The following is a 14,314-nucleotide window of genomic DNA, read 5'->3' as shown; positions in this document are numbered from 1 at the left end:
TGATACACAACCCTTTAAGACAGTCCTGTCAGTTTTCACTCCCAGAACTAGGGTAAAGTTTCTAGACGTCATACTGAATATTTTGACCAAAACATTAAGTTTCTACATGCTGCAGCATGAGGTGGGCTTTTCTAGCTCTTTTGAAAGGTCAGAGTAGCCTTACACCAAGTTGGCTCTCCAAGAAAGGAGCTGACACCTACCTACGAGCCAGCACTGCGTCCCCTGAAACGGAAGCAGTAACAACTGTGGTGATATCGCCTGGAGTTGGTCTCTGGTAACTTCCTCAACGTTGCCATAATCCACAAAGCGCACTTTAACATTTCCACTCGGTAAGATCTCCTTGACCAGAGCCCGGTACCAGTTGCCATCACCTGGAAGCAGCACCGAATTTGACATTTCCTTTGATACTCAAAAGTCTCCTCTTAGAAAAAAATGCTTGCTATAACAAAGCTGCTAAGTTTGTCTACTTCTATAGATTATAGCTTTTTCTCCAAATCCCTAGATTGAAAATTCACAAGATTCACTTTCAGAATATCCACCAAGACTTTCTACAGCACTGCACCTGACATTTGATAATAATCTGATGTCACACATTCACACTCTACCCAATAATCAGGGAAGTGGGAAACGGTCCTGACATTCTTACTGCTCAAAGGTCCAATGCTTTGGCTGTAATTTGGTAACACAACAAATGATAAAAGCCTTGTAATGTGGTAAATGGCTTTTTACACCTGAAAATTCACGTGTGGAAGGATGTAGGGATAAGGCAAGACTTCATCACTGAAGACTCCTTACAAAAGAGCCATCTTATGAAGTCCCCTAATTTTGATTATGAAAACATATGCTTAAATACAGGAAGAAAGCATGCATCAGAACAAGTCTAAAATGTTAGGAAACAAAAGGTCTGCACAGTCACTGACCCCAACCCTAACTTACCTGTGAAAAATGCGCAGCAAGGCCGTCCTACCTCTGCCTTGAAGCCATTTGGCAGCTTCTGTGCACAATATTCTGCTAAGGATTTATTCAAATCATCAAGCTTCTTTAAAGCTGAAAAAACGATACAGAATGTAATTTTAAATAGATATTCTTCGATGTCAGAGAACATCTTCACCATGAAAATATCAAGTACATCCCCAAACAACTAGTAACTACAAGAAATGCTGGCCCTTTCACAAAAACGTCTAAACCAACACAATTCTTAATAACCTGGAAACCTGTGACTTCTCGGCAGAATGACAGCTCGGCAGCACTGTCCCTCTGTCGCTGTACAAGCTTTGGGTACAGACAAGATGACTTACACACCCCCTAAAGTTAATGATGTCCTGGAAATGTAACACAATTATTAAATGCACGGAGCAGTTAGTGGGCATCCACAGAGGTCTGCAATCCACTGGGAGAAAGGTCAGAGCGTCTCAAATGCAGCACCACAGAGAACCATAGCAGCCGACAATCACCTAGTGGGGGCAGATGGCAAAGCAAAGAACCAGTAGGGTAAAGTGGTGCAGAGAAACAAAGATACAATGAGCTTTAGCATCTTATAGGAAATGTACCCAACAGCCATGTAAGCCAGGGACAAGCAAATTCCTCTGGATTATGGCAAAGGCGTCTCAGAAATAGATTTTCTAGTCAGGAAGATCCTTCCACTTTCAAGTAAGCAAGGACATGCAGCTGGAGACAGACAGAGCAGCACTCGAGGGCACTGGTGTCTCTTGGCTACCTTCCTGAAGGACGTGTGAGGTCTCAAGAGCACACTCACCTACTCACCTATCACCGTGATTATAATTTGTTCCAAGAATATGTTTTCAAGGCTGGAAAGACGGCTCAGTGGTTAAGAGTAGCAGCTGTGCTTGCAGAAGCCCCAAGTTTAGTTCATTCACAGCACCCACACTGTAGCTCACAGCCACTGTGTAACTCCAGCTCCCTCTTGTGGCCCATGCAGGCACAGAATGCATGTGGTACGCACACATATAGGCAGGCAAACACCCACAAACGTTTTAAAAAGAGCAGTCTCTAGTAAAATCAGAACATAAGGACTGTAACCTCGATTTACCAATACCTTTAAGCTAGGATAAAAGACAAATGGAAACAATGTAGCCACATAAATAATAGAGCCAAGACAGAAGCATTATCCTGGGCCATATCTTAGGGCAGGAAAAGGTCACCTGCTGGAAATCTACACACCCAGACCCAGCGCTGCTCTCCCGGGCTCACCACACAGAAGCTCGGGAAAGGACGCCCACACCTGGTCTATGCAAACACCCAATCTGTAACTGTTAACAGAGAGACTTGTGAACTGGCACCTAAGATAGTGAGGAAGGTCGAGTACAAATGATGTGCAGAGAAGGAGCACACATCGACACACCAGGCTACTTCTGCAAAGAACTGCAGCTGTGACAAGAGGGATGGGGGCTGTTTTCCACTACACACCCTGCTACTCCTGAGTTTTATGCTATATGCTTGGAAGTTCACCTATGAAAATAATTAAAAAAGCAATTTAAAGTTTTAATTTTTAGATTTATTTTTATTTTATATATGACTGTTCTGCCTGCATGTACACCATGTGACTGCCTGGTGCCAACGGTGGTCAGGAGAGGGTATCAGATTCCCATTCCCTATAACTGGCATCTCAGATGGATGTAAGCTGTTATATTGGTGCTAAGAACCAAACCTGGGTCCTCTGCAGAAGCTGTCAGTGTCTTAACCACCAAGCCATTTCTCTAGCATCCTGTGTTTTGTTCTATATGAAATAGCAACCTTCTCCCAGGTGATTCTAAATGAAGAAATTATGTGTATCAGAACCTGAGTCAGACAAAGACTGAGATATCTAGTCTAACATACTAATTTGGTAGAAAAAAAAACTAATGGAATTTAAACTGAAAAGTAAACTCAGTGATGCTCAGTCATCACAACAGCCCAAGGGAAACAGAAACCACAAAGGATGAGGATATGGGGTTAATAGAAATCTCCAAGTGACAGCTGTCAGGATTACAGGAAACTGATTCAAGGTGAAGAGATGGGGAGCCCTGGTTTCCACAGAGACACAGGATGCCTCAGCGCAGACGACTGAGCGGAGCCAAGTGCTCACACTGCTATCACTGCATAGGTGGTCAACTGCTGCAAAACAAAACGAAACCAGAAACTGGTGTACACTCATACAGGGGAATATTATGCAACAAAAACCCAAGTTCCAAGTAACAATGTGAAGAAATGGTGACCAAGGCAAAGCTAAAAGTACATATTACATGGTTTTGTTTCATGTTGAGGTTCAAAACCAGGAAAAAAGCAATCTATGCAGGACCCCACTTTTTTCTGAAGAGAAAAAATACGTAAGAACAGGAAGAAAAATGCAAGAAACTTCCGGGATACTGGCCAACATTTTCCTTCTTTGCTGATGAGCTACCTACCAGGCTGACCTGTGACCTTTACATTGCACTTCTGTTACAGCATTTGGTCCCCACAAATGTAACAGCGGTGTTCAGAGACATGCTATGAAATCTAGAGTGGTCCAATACGCGGAGGAGGAGCTGTCGGAGTGCACGAAAGCAAGCTAAGTGGAAGCACACCGGAGCGCTGCTACCATGCCCGAGTGCATGGCCCGAGTCACCTATTCACACCCTGAAGAGAACACAGACAACAAGAACCCCCTTACCATCGTCCTTGAGAAAGTGACAGTAAAACTCTCCAGGGCTGTACATCACGCAGACCACCACATCCACGGTTTCATCCACGGTGAACTCAACCCACGTCCACTCCAATGACTCAGCTGTTTCTTCTGTGGCCAAGGGAACTGTGAAAACAACCGAACACTTTGTAATATGAAGAGACATAGCTAGGATGAGGGAGATGTCACAGCGGAGCTGTGGAAGAATCTGGAAAAGCTCCATTTCCACTGACATTTGGTGAATTTATAGGAAGGTGAACCCTAAAATTCAGAACTGCAATTAACCTTATTGCTTGAGGGACTGTCCCGCGTTTCTGACTAACCAAATTTTCAGCACAAATCTCTGGTTACACATCTGGAGGCATTCATGTGACCGCTTAACTAAGAAGGCACTCAAACATTGGTTCCCTCGGAATTCTGGCCTGTGAACTCAGAGCCGTGGCAGCTGGCCTGGTACTGTTTGCCGGGCAGTCTACTTACCGCTGGCTGTGTGCACGCCGCTGGTTTTGTCTGCCACTGTCTCCTTTTCCTCTACAGCAAAGCCTGAGTCTATGAGAGCTTTCGAAGCGCTGAGGTGGGGCACCACAGACTTGTCCACGAGCTCCACCAGGGACCTGGTCCCCAGCATGTCCACCACTCTCACGGTGACCATCTTGTTCTGGACAATCTTTTTCATGAAACAAATAGCTTCTGGAGTCCAAATTCCTAATGATGGCTTCACTCCTAATCAATAATTGTTAAAGGGATGTTAAAATAATTATAAAACAAGTATTTTTACATTTAACTTCATTTCCTCAAAGTTAAACAAATCTATGTCAAACACTGGGACCAAAGTGCACCATCTGAACAAAAAGATTTTATAAACATAAAAAAATAGAATTAAAAATTCTTCTGTACCTCAATGTAAAAAACAAATCCACCCACAGAAAATGTACAGAAAGTCAAGTCTACAGAAAAAGTAAAACTAACTATGCCTGGGAACAGGCTGTCCTGTAAAACATGAGCTCTTGGGGTATAATGGAAATGTCCTCAGACAGATCCTGGTTATCGGTAAACAATCCAGTTAAGTTTACTAAAAAATAAACAAACTTACTCAATTTTATACCTAAAACAAGGATTCCTACAGAATCCAAATTACAGCTCAATAAAGCAATTAAGGTAATCACAAAAGTATAAAAACACCCCAGGAAAAAATACTGATCTTACACCTTAACATGTGAGGTTGTTGTTGTTGTGTGTGTTTCAATACAAAGCAACACTGGAAGGTATTCATAAATGAATAATTCAAAAGTACAGCTAGAGTCAGTACAAAACTAAAGCTGAGTAACTGCCTCCCCCTCCCTTTTCCCCACCCATCCCAGCCTATTAATGAAGCACACTGGACTGACTGGCCCTGTTCAATGGGAAGTGCCGCAGAGGTGTTTCTGGAGCACAGACATGTGGCAGGGTTCACTCCCTCCTGCTTTTCTGAGGACTGCACAAGTGAATTCACCCCTTTCCATGGAACAGGAGACAGTATGTCCCACAGACACAACAAGACACACACTCATGGACACCTTAGCATCATCTGGGGGAACATGCCCTCTGGAGGAAGCCCTTGACCCTAGGGACAGCACCTATGCAGTGGCAGCTATGCTGTGACCTCGGCTCTCACTGCCACAAGCGCCTTTTCACATTTCCATTTTCATTTTTAAGTTTTAATATTTAAAGAATAGGAAAGACCACAACATTTCATACCTGCCAGAACACAATTTAGGGCTTGCATCGGCAAGTCCAACAACTTTGGAATTATGGGACAAAGTCTTTTCAAACTAAGAATTTCAAAGTTTCCATAATCAACATAGCCAACCAGGACAGATTCTTCAGAAGCGTAGGCCAGAACCGAGGCACGGTACCACTGGTCATCCTCTGAAACGAGAGAGAGAGTCACCTCAGATCCCACAGCCAGCACCAGTGCCCCCGACTAGAGACGGCCTCACATACATTCTGCTGTGATAGCAAGCGCTCAGGACACATGCTCACTCAACTTTGCAGCTCTGCTCACCAGAACAAAGCATTCCCAAAGCGGGGCCACTGCGGTCAGCTTACTAATCGCATTGCTTTTTCCTAGGGTATCAAACACCAGATAAAACAATCTAAGGGAGGAAAGATGGACGTGCTCATGGTATCAGAGGTGTTCCATCATGGCTAGGCATGAGGAGCCGGCCAGCTCACACCCTGGTGTGAAATCCAGACAAGCTGACAATGGCGGTTAACATCATGCTACTGCTTATAATATCATTATGGGTTTATATCATTTGTTTCTAATAGCTGATAGCTCCAAGGAGAGAGAACATGTTTCAGCCATGTGAATTCCCAAGGCACATCAATATTTGCTAAGGCATCAAATAAGGCCTTTCCTAGAATACTTGCAGCAGGATGAGTTAAATGGATTCCAAATGAATGAATGTACCAGTGGCTTCCCCACTCTTACTATTCGGTGAGCTGGCTGGGCTGCCTTTAAAGAGTAACAGAACAGGGTGGTGGTGGGTGGTGCACGCCTTTAATCTCAGCACACGAGACAGAGCAGCTGGACATCTGTGAGTTCAAGGCCAGCCTGGTTTACAGAGTTCCAGGAAGGCTCCAAAGCTACAGAGAAACCCTGTCTCGAAAAACCAAAAAGAAAGAAGAGTAACAGAACCGGGCTTCTACAAAGTAAAACTTGTGTAGCTACAAAGGTCAGGAGAGCGCTAGGCCTCAGCCCCTCTTCTGTTTCAAACAAAGCTCATAAAGAGGAGAGCGAGAGGTTCTACATCCGACCTTCGTGTAAGCTGAAGTACAAACAGTAAGTACAAAAAAAAGTTTAAAAAATTACTTTACCACCCGAGGCTCTTGACGCAAACTCTCTGCCCTTCCATGTACCACAGCACACTGCTTTGATCTAGCTTGACTGGGCATGCTTAGGAACATAATTGGTGCACGTTAATGCTCAAGCCCAAGTGTGGCCATTTGGTGTGAATCAAAGATTTTTGACTTTACTCAGCTGTATGTAAAAACACGCCCTCACCTGAGAACTGAGCACAACACACATCCCCGATGGTTGGATAGAAATCAGAGCGTGGTGTCACTTGGCCACAGTACTCGCTGAGAGATTCCTGCAGTTCTGCAAGTTTGTCTGTGGACACAAATCACATCTTAGACACAGAAATGCGGGTGGTGAACGATGGTGACAGCACCAACTAGGAAACTGACTCACGGCCGCTCTGCAGCTGCTGGCAGAAGAAGTCCTCTGGAGTCTGGATGTGCGCAACCACTCCACAGAACTCCTCACCCACACTCAGGCTCAGCACTTTGGGGATCAGGGCGTTTCTGTCTATCACGGTCTTACTCTCGGGGGTCACTCTTCCAATGTCCTCAGGAGCACCTTGTCAGAAAGCAGAAAGATGCATTCTGGACCACAGAGGGAATCAAAGTAGTAACAAAGTAACAAGGAAACCAAAAACATTTGAATTACTTTAAAAGATTGAATATGGTGCAAATATTGAGTGACGACAGCCCCAGGTGAGGAGGGAAGCAAGCACTCCATGGTGGGCCTTCAGTTTCTACGTCACCAAAAGTTGGAAGCATCTGAAGGAAAACTACAGCATAAAAACATCAGATCTAACTAAAGGGTTCTCTAATAAAATATTAAGAATCTAAGGAGCTCTGGGAAATAGAATTTAGAGTCAGTTCTATCACAAGGTCTCGAAGAGACATTTCACACTTTAGAGTGAAATGGAATCCTACAAAAACCGTTAGTTACAATATACTGAATTAATTAAAATTATGCTTTAATGTGCATTAGTCAGTTCAAATGAGGAACAAGTAACATAAACACCACACGGTGGGGGCCCAGAGCTGACATCAGAGACTGAAGTAGCAGGAGCTTTGAACACCATGAAAACTACTCAGGAAGAAAGGTAACCCCTAGGAATAACAACAGAACAGGCAGCCTACAAAACTCCCATTATTCTCAATGGCTGGACAGAGTCAAGACAAAGGCATCAACATAACAGATTCTGCAAGACAAACCAAGACAATGGTACTGATCAGAAGAAACCCGAGGTCGGTCTCACTGTTAACTCAGGTGTACAAATCAGCAGATGACCAGTTTGCAGAATGAACGCCACCAAAGACCTGTCAGGTCCCACATTGACAGCTCCAGAGCAGAGGAGCCTGCCATCTCAGACTAACTTCCCACAATGCAGTGCAAGAGATTCTTGAAATGAGGTCAAAATTCCTCTGAAATGGATAGTTTCCCCAAACCAAGGTAAATGCCAGTGATTGCAAATGTAACAAAGAAAACATTAAAAAATATTTTATGTTTCAGAAAAGTCAAAATATAAATGAAGACTTGGACAAAAAAAAGCTCAAAAGCAAAAAAATGAACTAAGTGTTGTTGCACAGAAGAGATGAAGATTTGCCAGTTTTGGGGGAGCTCCACATGTGACCAGGCGGGGTGAGTGACCACAATGACTATAAGGCTCCCCTTCAGCTATCTGTCAAGAGCTCCTGGAAGCTCCCAAAGCACAGGCTAAAAGCCTACTGTGTGGCATCTGACATGGAAGGAGCTGATTAGGGAATCTCTTACAAGTCTCATGTCCTGCAGGCAGGTGAGTCTTCAACAGGAAGTGCAGAGACACTGCAGCGGGGACTGCCACCAGTGTCTCTGGACGATGAGAGAGTGTTTTAGAGTCTCTACTGCTGGGAGGAGACACCATGGCCAAGGCAACTCTTACAAAGGATCTAACTGGGGCTTGCTTACAGCTTCAGAGGGTTAGTCCATTATCATCACAGCAGGGGAATGGGGAACCACGGTGGCATCACAGCACTAGAGAAGCAGAGCTACATCCTGACCTATGGGCAGAGAGAGCGCCTAGGCTGGCAAGGGCTTTGGAGCTTCAAAGTCCATCTCCAGTCACACTTCCTCCAGCAAGGCCTCACCTTCTTTCCCTTCTACTCTTTTCAAATGGTGCCACTCCCTACGGGTAAGCATCCATATGTGAGCCTACGGGGTCACTCTTACTCCGGCACCACAACGCGGCATAAAGGTCCAGCCCGGCCAGGCCAGGTCCAGCACAGCCCAGCTTGAGGCCTTCAGGACGTTTAGCAGTCTTCCGTCCCTTCCTCCTGCCCCTTCAGCAGGGGCATTGCTCCACACTGCAGTGACGTTCCCAGGCAAGAGTCAGATGGGGCCCATTCAGCACAGCTGAGACTGATCCACTCCTGTTCACATTCTAAGGTAAGCTCCCTCTCTCCTGCACCTTTTCTTGACACTCAAGTTCAGTCACACCTCACTTTCAGTTTTTCAGACCCAACCATGTCCATTTAAAGTGATGCCTTTTACAAATGTGCTCTTTATTCCTTGGAACAAGGCCCATTGTTGTAAAACGTTCCTCAAGAGATGACCGCAAGGGAAGAAACATAGATGAAGGGACACACAAAGATGTGTAGGGAGAAAAACCAGTAAGAACTGGCAACTAAGTAGACAAATGTCCAGGACAGGAAGTGAGAGGAGGGTGGCAGAGCTCAGGGTGCTTCAGTCTGAGTTATGTCTGCATCCGAAGCAAGTGCCAATGAGCAAAGAGAAAGAAGTAGACCAGAAAAGCTATGCTTATGAACAAGTCATGAAAAATACTCAAAGTAAATTTAATTCTCCTGTCAAATTTGATATAAACATGCACATATACAGCTAATATGTAAAAACTAAAATCTTAGGAAATAGTATCCTACTACAACAGAATTTCTGAGATCTCTTGATTATTTGTAAAAACTCAGGCCAGGAATCAAATCAAAACTAAGGCAGTATGAGCTAAAACATCAACCTACAGTGCCACTTCAGAGCCCTTAGTGATGATCACATTAGGACTTATCTAGAACAGACTCAGGACAGGAGGAAAGACTGAGATCAGGTGATGTGTTTCTAAGAGAACTACCCTAACGTGACGTTTATGGAATGGTCCTAATGATGCTACCACTGAGCCTGCCAGGGGATGAGGACACTGCGGGAGGGGGGGGACAAGGAGGACAGTGCCGGGGGGGGGGGGACAAGGAGGACACTGCCGGGGGGGGGGGACAAGGAGGACACTGCCGGGGGGGGGGACAAGGAGGACAGTGCCGGGGGGGGGACAAGGAGGACAGTGCCGGGGGGGGGGACAAGGAGGACACTGCCGGGGGGGGGACAAGGAGGACACTGCCGGGGGGGGGGACAAGGAGGACACTGCCGGGGGGGGGACAAGGAGGACACTGCCGGGGGGGGACAAGGAGGACACTGCCGGGGGGGGGGCAAGGAGGACACTGCCGGGGGGGGGCACAAGGAGGGACAGTGCCGGGGGGGGGACAAGGAGGACACTGCCGGGGGGGGGGACAAGGAGGACACTGCCGGGGGGGGGGGACAAGGAGGACAGTGCCGGGGGGGGACAAGGAGGGCACTGCCGGGGGGGGGACAAGGAGGACACTGCCGGGGGGGGGGGAATGGGGACAAGGAGGACACTGCCTGGGGGGGGGACAAGGAGGACACTGCCGGGGGGGGGGACAAGGAGGACACTGCTGGGGGGGGGACAAGGAGGACAGTGCCGGGGGGGGGGACAAGGAGGACACTGCCGGGGGGGGACAAGGAGGACACTGCCGGGAGGGGGGGGGACAAGGAGGACAGTGCTGGAGTCACCTTTATACTCACTTTGGTCCACACTTTGCTTCTCGGAGTTGTGCACATCTGGTTTTACACCATATCCCATTTCCACAAGCATGTGGTCCAGCTGTTTTCCTAAAGGTGATGAAGGAGAGACACCTCCACTGAGACACTGTCCAAAGCATCACAGGCAGAGGGAAAGTATGAGAGAGGTCAGCCATGGATCTCAAATCTCCTAACCCTCACACAGGCTTTGCTTCACCAGGCCAATTATTACAGGCAAAAAACACTCAGAAAAGCAGTTCATAAACTGAAACAAAATTTCCCAATCACTTGAGCAAAAATTTCATGACAAGATTTACCTTCAAAAGTCTGAACTATAAGAAAGTCCGTTACTAGCTCAGAAGCACATTTAAATTTACCACTGTCCATGACAAAACACGAAAGGCACGAGATTTTATGCCCAAAGCCTATCAGTCAACACTGCCATGGACTCACAACATGATATACATGTCTAAGGGACAAAAACAGATTATACACTAGATTTCAACAGACAAGTTCCTGCTCCACTTAGTCACATGAGCAATCCCTTCTCTGAGAGCACAGAGAGACAACACCTTGGAAACCCAGGCAGAGAGAATTAAAGTAGGAGGAGTCACTGGTCAAACAGATAAACCACAAAGGAAGGGCAGGACGACAGAGCACAGCCACTCTGCAACTCAAACACCAAGTCCTAACTTCATACATGTCTGTGAGGGCACACCAAGAAAATGCATGGCAGATGAGAAGACTCAAAGCCACTCATTAATTTCTTCCCGTGAAGGTGTAAAGTCATTAGCAGACATTATAATGACTATATTAAAAGGCTAATAGCATAGTTACCCCATGTTAGCCCAAACCTGGCTTGCTAAGCCCTCTAATTCCACAGAGTGTGACAGACTGCTGAGATAAGCCCCTTTCACCACACTGGGAATAACCCGAGAGACGTTATGGGCCTCATGTCCATGGTTCTGCTGCTCCTCTGACAGATGGGAACCAAACAGCAGGACAGACAGACATGTCCTACCTGAACCTTCTAGCACGACATCGACGGCACAGGCGAGTGCCCCCTCCTCCAGCACATCCACGATCCGGACTGTGCAGTGCTGCTCCAGCAGCAGGGCCTCATGGCTGCAGCACAGTCCTCGCTCCACTCGCCCTCGGCCGGGAGGACGCCTGCCACAAAGCACTTTATGGCCTGAAAGATTTTGTGCAAATTACTCAAAGGATCAGTATCTTAAAATGAAATTTTCTGATTAGAGTTTTTAAAAGAATTTATTTCATGCCAAAAAAGAATATCAAAAGCCTTCAATAGTAACCAGGTAAACCATCTGAACTGTGGTTAATTTGACCCCTTTAATGCCTCTACTGACAATTTATAACTGTTGGTAACTGATGCTTCAGAAATAGATATAACAAAAACATTGCTCTTATTATATATCAATTCTGCCTTCTTTCCAATAATATATAGAACAAAAATGATGGATTTTATAGAGCTGATAAGATGTGCCTGTAAAAGTTACTCACAAGAAATGCTATAGGGTACTCATCCACAGTGTCAGAGACAGGGACAGGGGCACGGTGACCCAGGGAACCAGCAGCAAATGCTGCATCCATGGCGTCACAGGGACTGCTCCCTGAGGATGAGGACAGGAATTTACAAAGAAGAAACTCACAGAAGGAGGAAACAAGTCAATGCTCTTGCTTAGCTGGTGAATCCTGTCCATGGGAATGACTTCTTCATTTCCATAATCAATGTAGAAGACATGTGCCTTCTTCTGGAACTCATCAACACCTCGTATTACTGCTCTGTTCCAGGTCTGCAAGGGAAAGAGGCAACATTGGCTTTTAAAACCCAGTTTTACAATCCTGATCTAAGAAGCCGTCACCCTAGAGAGCAGGTAAGCAAAGGTTCCTGTTTCAACCTCTGTAGGCATTCAAAAACTCAACATCCTTCGAGGAGATATCCCTAAAACGGTCTAATTAGGACAACTGAGAGTTGTTCTAGCCCAGAGGACTATCACACACACCTCAGCTCCACACAGAGGTGCAGCTGGGAAGGCCAGTAAGCAGTGCAGTCACTTGGGAATGAAGCAGCAGAGGCTGCTGGGCCAGTCCAGGGAGGAGTGAGACTAGGGTGACCCAAGTTTGCTTTAATAGCTTTAGTCTTCATGAAGTGGCCTCAACAAGGTTACCTTGTTGAAGCTGGAAGCATCCTGTTTAAAAATTCAATCGTCAGTGGTTACCTGATCAACCGTGTACTTGGCAACACAAACTTCCCCCTCAACAGGAAGATAACCATCTTCAGGCCACCATATCTGCATATGTCTCCTTCAAACTTGCAGACAGTTGGCTCATGTATTCTAGAACCTCCGAAGAATACAACTGGACATAAAAGTTACTTGGGTTCTTGAATTCAGTAAACTGTGCCCTTTCAAAGACAGAAAAAAACACCAAAACAAAATTCCTTTAATTTTTATACCTAAGATAGAGAAAAGTTGTACGTTATATGCTTAGTTACGCTGCAGACTAGAAGTTAACAGCAAACAAGGAATGAAACCCAGAAGTTCTTTAGATCTCTCTCCATGTAAACAAAACAAAATACAACAAAAATACCTTTATTTCCATGGTTTTCTTGAGTTGCAGACTTCTCAAATCAGAAAACATCACTCTCTCCGTTCTAGCAGTCATTTCTTTAGCAGTTCCCAGGGGACAATCACCCTGCTTGGAGAAAGCACACAAAGCTGTGCCCACTAGCATAACTGTCAATGGCCACCAGCCCTGCCTCCTCTGAGTGTAAATACACAGTGCAGGCACTGGGGAGGCTGCCAGCAACTCCAGATCCACCTTCCACAGGCTGGGGGACACAGCAAAGGGCTCCAACACAGGAACGATGAGTGACAGCTCAACCCATGCAACATTTAATATTCTCCAGTGTTTGAAATAGGACTCACTCCACAATGCAGGCCGGCCTGAAACTATGTAGCCTTAGCTAACCTAGAACTCAAAGCTATCTTCCTGCCTCAGTCTCTCGAGTGCTGGGTTTGCAGGCATGAGCCACTATATCTGGTAATATTTAAAAGTTAAAATGTTTACCTGTTATATTTTGAAACTGCTGTAAAATTTTTTTCAGAAGGTAGCAGCAGCTACAGAGAGACGAGAATTCTCTATGAATAGGAATAGGACACAATGGTAGTAAAAATGCTGTGGTCCAGATAGTTCCCTAAATGGAGGAGAGCTAACAACACAGGAGAGACGGGCCTAGAACGGAAGACCCATGGATGGAGAACCTGAGCTGGCAGGGCCATAAAGCAGGGCTCTGCAGTCGTCCTCGCTCTGTACAGGAACAGGACTGTCTGAAGAACATTTGGGGGAAAGACTAAAAATAAACAATCCTCAAGAGCCCAAGAAGCCACATTATCCCATTCCACCCCACCACTACTGAGTATGCAATTAATGGGGCTTTGTTTTGTTTAGAAATAAATACAGGCATGATGTAGATGTTCAAAGTATCTTAGCTTGCTAAGTCTTCTTCATAAAGGAGGGCTATTTAAAATTTAATGCCAAAAGATACCCTACCTCACTTTTCACGTCAGCGGTCTTTGTTTCAAACGGTTGATTTATTGTCTTCCAGCTTGTGCGAACTGAAGTAAGGACAGCTGATTAACATACACAGTTCAAACAACAGGGCATAAATCTCAATTTCGTTAAAATTCTCAATCAACAAAATTTAGGAGGTCAAAAGCTTGCAGAGAGTGATGTTGATAGCAGAAAGCAGCAGACCTGAGATGCCCAGGAGAAGCTCTACCGTGGGTGTGTGCACCGCATCTCCTCTAAAGACCCCAAATGAGAAGGCCTAGAGCAGCCCAGGCTTCCGGGTCCTTGTCTGTAACATGCACACAGTCCTTGCATCCCGCAGAGACTGCTGTGTAAACTTGGCCACAGCGCATGAGGCACTGTGAGGC

The 14,314-nt window shown here is 45.7% G+C and overlaps 1 protein-coding gene across 1 annotated transcript in view; it reads right to left on the bottom strand.

The window, feature by feature from the left end:
- Nucleotides 1-14,314, bottom strand: part of Tdrd1 (tudor domain containing 1) — a 47,766-nt gene that overhangs the window by 13,075 nt on the left and 20,377 nt on the right. The window contains 16 exon segments of the mRNA XM_038333851.1: nucleotides 201-371; nucleotides 937-1,047; nucleotides 3,650-3,787; nucleotides 4,142-4,384; nucleotides 5,399-5,569; nucleotides 6,708-6,815; nucleotides 6,897-7,064; nucleotides 10,359-10,445; nucleotides 11,377-11,478; nucleotides 11,481-11,547; nucleotides 12,026-12,169; nucleotides 12,596-12,658; nucleotides 12,660-12,773; nucleotides 12,966-13,070; nucleotides 13,929-13,964; nucleotides 13,966-13,993. Coding sequence (XP_038189779.1) covers nucleotides 201-371; nucleotides 937-1,047; nucleotides 3,650-3,787; nucleotides 4,142-4,384; nucleotides 5,399-5,569; nucleotides 6,708-6,815; nucleotides 6,897-7,064; nucleotides 10,359-10,445; nucleotides 11,377-11,478; nucleotides 11,481-11,547; nucleotides 12,026-12,169; nucleotides 12,596-12,658; nucleotides 12,660-12,773; nucleotides 12,966-13,070; nucleotides 13,929-13,964; nucleotides 13,966-13,993 — 1,856 coding nt within the window.

The sequence above is a fragment of the Arvicola amphibius genome, chromosome 1, assembly GCF_903992535.2.
Source record: "Arvicola amphibius chromosome 1, mArvAmp1.2, whole genome shotgun sequence".
NCBI lineage: Eukaryota > Metazoa > Chordata > Mammalia > Rodentia > Cricetidae > Arvicola > Arvicola amphibius.
The sequence above is the reverse complement of the archived record's forward strand: the minus strand, read 5'-3'. Positions and strand labels throughout refer to the sequence as shown.